This window comes from Frankliniella occidentalis, unplaced genomic scaffold, assembly GCF_000697945.3.
Source record: "Frankliniella occidentalis isolate FOCC.00 unplaced genomic scaffold, Focc_3.1 Scaffold9, whole genome shotgun sequence".
Classification (NCBI taxonomy): Eukaryota; Metazoa; Arthropoda; class Insecta; order Thysanoptera; family Thripidae; genus Frankliniella; species Frankliniella occidentalis.
This window is the reverse complement of record NW_026267139.1, coordinates 2,518,917-2,522,406: the sequence shown is the minus strand read 5'-3', so window position 1 is coordinate 2,522,406 and position 3,490 is coordinate 2,518,917. Positions and strand designations below refer to the sequence as shown.

Here is a 3,490-nt window from a genome sequence, read left to right as displayed (position 1 = left end):
CGCACTCACCTGCAGAAAGTGCTGCACGCTCTCGAGCAGCATGCCGTACATGGTGACACCTCCCTGCGCACCGACAGGCGACTGGCGTGCGGCGAGATGTTGTGGCGGGGGGAGGTGGCGCCCGAGCTGCAGCGCGACCTTCCGCGGCGGGGGGTGAGCAGAGGCGCGGCCTCCGCTGCTGTCCCAGGGCTGAGCACCGAGCCGGCGGCCACGTCGAACGTCGCGTGCATCCCCTGCCTCGCAGCGGGGACCGCCGGCGGCTGGCCGTCCTGGCCGTCCTGGCCGTCCTGGCCGTCCTCGTCAGGGTACGGCGGTGGAGGGGTGTAGCTGACCTCCCAGTCCACCGGATGATCCTCCTCCTCGCCGGACTCGTCGTCGGAGGAGGACGAGACGTCCGCGCTCCAGGACAGGTTGGCGTTGGCCCGGGCGGGCGAGAGCGGCGACCCGCTGTCCCACATGCTCACCTCCACGGCGGGGAGGGTGACGTGCTCGGCGTCCTGGTCGCGGCTCGCGTCCGGCGCTTTGAAGCTGTGGCCACATCCCGAGCTACTCGTCGGCGTGGAGGCGGTGGTCTCGCTATTCACAGGGCTAATGTTGGCGCGGAGCATGCCGAACGAGTCCAGCACGGAGCAGTCGACGCCGTCGTGGAGCGCTCTGCGGCTCGCCGGCCGGTCTGGTGTGGGCAAGGACGCGGGGCACATGCTGAGGATGTCGGGGCGCTCGAACAGCGCGTCCATGGGGCTGACGGGATCCACGGCGGGGAGGGCAAGCGGCCCCGAGGGGGTGCGCTGTAGCGGGCCGCCCGCGTTGAGGCGGCTGGCCTCCGCGGTCTCGCTCTGCGTCCGCGCGCGGTCCCAGCCTTCGGCTCGGCGGCACCAGCTGCCCGCGCGGCCGCGGGGCTCGTTGGTCGACGACGGCGACGTGCCTTTGGCGGACGACGGCGACGTGCCTCTGGCGGCCTTGGGCGTGACGTAGGGCGTCGGCGGGCCGGTGCTGGGCGGGGTTGGAGCGTCCAGCAGGGCCAGTGCCAGCACGCGATCGTCGGTGACGGAGTGCTGCACGTCGGCCAGGGCCGGCGAGGAGGCCGAGGAGGCCAGGTCACCGCAGGAGGTGGTCAGCGACATCTGCAAGCAGAGAGAGAGTGCAGGGTTAGAGGACCGTGCTCGGGCGAACCGTGGCGATGCGTCGAAGAGGTGCGGGTACCCGCGCGGGAAGCGGGGCGCCCCCCCCCCGCCTCCTGCCAGCGGCGCGGACGCGCTCAAAGTCACCCGCTAGCCTCTTCCAGGAAGCGTGCTCCATTAGAGTTATTGTGCAGGGGGTGTGCGCAGGCCTCGCCGGGAGGGGCTTGGCGGGCGGCAGCTCACGTCAACCCCGCCCAGTCGCGGTTTACGCAGCAGCCAGAGAACTGGTGGAAATGCAGCCATACACATATCGCTCGTCTCTCACTCAGAAGCAAGAGCGGCGCGGCGATTCTAGTGAACACCAAGCATCCTAATTTGGGCGACTCTCGTGAAACCAAAAGGATCGTTGCGCGCGACTCTGTTGGGACCACATATCACTATTTTTGCGTGATTTTCTAAACCTAAAGTAGAAAATTTCCCAGACTCTGGGGGTTTTAGTTGATTTCCGGAAACTTTCGTGGATTTTTCGGAAAATTTTCCGAAATTTTTTGAAATTTTCAACTCTACGCGAGACTGGCTTTTTTCGCACAAGGGCAGCCTCCCCTCCCGTAGCCCCTCTTCCGCGCTCGCACCTTGATCCTCCTCACCGCCTCCCGACCCTCCTTCTCGGCTGTACACGGCTGTCCTCCAAATTGGACGCCGTTTTTGTCGGTGCGACACAGCTGGAGGGGCGCAACTCCAACCCCCTCATGGACATGAAAAAGAGATTAGCTGTCGTAGATAAGCCAATGGCTAAATACGGGATACCTAATTATTTGGCTATGTTGCTAAAATTGTACATACGTGTACATAAACATTTCACAGCACCGCTAAAAATAGTTAGCTTACTACACAGTGTAAAAAATCATCTAATACTACGGTACTGGTAACGGACATTCCGTTATAGCATATTTCAAAAAAGAGATAGGGAAGGACCGTTTGAGTTCGACCATGTAACTAAAGTTAGGGTACGGACGTGTCCGGAAAATAATTGCCGCTTATATCCGTTAAATACGTGATACGGTTGATCCGCACCCCAAAAATGAGGTACGGAACAACCCGGAACAACCGTTTTTCTTCGACCGTACGATTAAATTTAGGGTACGGACACGTCCGGAAAATAATTGCCGCTGTCGTCCGTTGATTTTCCGTTGTTTTTTCTTACAGTGCAGAAATCTTTAGCTGGACAGCTTATTTTAAACTCAATAGCTAAATGAATAATTATATAATCCGCATACTTAGCTCGCTAATAATTCTTTTTTTTTCTTTTCTCGAGTGACTGCGAAGGTAGTGTGCAGATCCCAGTCTTGCAAAAAGGGAACCTTTTGAGGTAGAAATCTTAGTGTGCTAAAACTCGGAAAATTTGAGGTTAACCAATATAGAGGTCGGATGGCACTTGCAATTTTTCCTTCACCTCAGAGCCAGAACAAACCCCTTTATGTTGAGGCTTTTATACACGACTTGAAGAATACAACCCTGTATTTTGAAATTTCTAAGTCCTGCTCTAAAGGGTAAGTCGTCACAAGTAACGCTCTTTGAACCCAATTTTGCTGAGGGCTAATTTGACAGTCTAAACTGTAGAACTACACAGTTTGCAGTTTAAACTGTCATCTTGTTATTTAGTTAGATTTGCAGAGTGCTGTCAATTCAAGCCAACATTTTCAGACACTAGCGTTAGAAAGAAAAAAATAAAGATGAAGGATCGTACAGAAAGTACAACCGTTTTTCTCGGATTCATTCGTCAATTTACGGAAGTTCGGCGCCTGTAGCATTCAGGGCAGGCGACCCCGCACTACACGCATGCCGTGCAGGCAAGATGTTGCCTATCTACCTGGCACTACACAGCGAAGGACGAGCGCACTTCCTGGATGAACTCTAAGCGATATGCCGTTGAATTTACCGGGTACGGGTACCCACTTACCCTTCGCTACAAGACCCGCCGCCGTCGACCTGGTTGCTGCGGGTACTCGCACTCACCTGCAGAAAGTGCTGCACGCTCTCGAGCAGCATGCCGTACATGGTGACACCTCCCTGCGCACCGACAGGCGACTGGCGTGCGGCGAGATGTTGTGGCGGGGGGAGGTGGCGCCCGAGCTGCAGCGCGACCTTCCGCGGCGGGGGGTGAGCAGAGGCGCGGCCTCCGCTGCTGTCCCAGGGCTGAGCACCGAGCCGGCGGCCACGTCGAACGTCGCGTGCATCCCCTGCCTCGCAGCGGGGACCGCCGGCGGCTGGCCGTCCTGGCCGTCCTGGCCGTCCTGGCCGTCCTCGTCAGGGTACGGCGGTGGAGGGGTGTAGCTGACCTCCCAGTCCACCGGATGATCCTCCTCCTC

At 58.3% G+C, this 3,490-nt stretch overlaps 2 protein-coding genes across 2 annotated transcripts in view; one reads left to right on the top strand and one right to left on the bottom strand.

The window, feature by feature from the left end:
• The window catches only part of LOC113214522 (soluble guanylate cyclase 89Da-like), a 9,724-nt gene extending 8,987 nt beyond the window's left edge, over positions 1-737 (bottom strand). Inside the window, exon 1 of the mRNA XM_052277284.1 lies at positions 191-737. Within this exon, the coding sequence (XP_052133244.1) occupies positions 191-737 (547 nt within the window). The remainder of the gene's footprint in view (positions 1-190) is intronic.
• A 2,117-nt stretch (positions 738-2,854) lies between these two features.
• Positions 2,855-3,490, top strand: part of LOC127752324 (histone-lysine N-methyltransferase SETD1B-like) — a 12,330-nt gene continuing 11,694 nt past the window's right edge. Inside the window, exon 1 of the mRNA XM_052277283.1 lies at positions 2,855-2,873. Within this exon, the coding sequence (XP_052133243.1) occupies positions 2,855-2,873 (19 nt within the window). The remainder of the gene's footprint in view (positions 2,874-3,490) is intronic.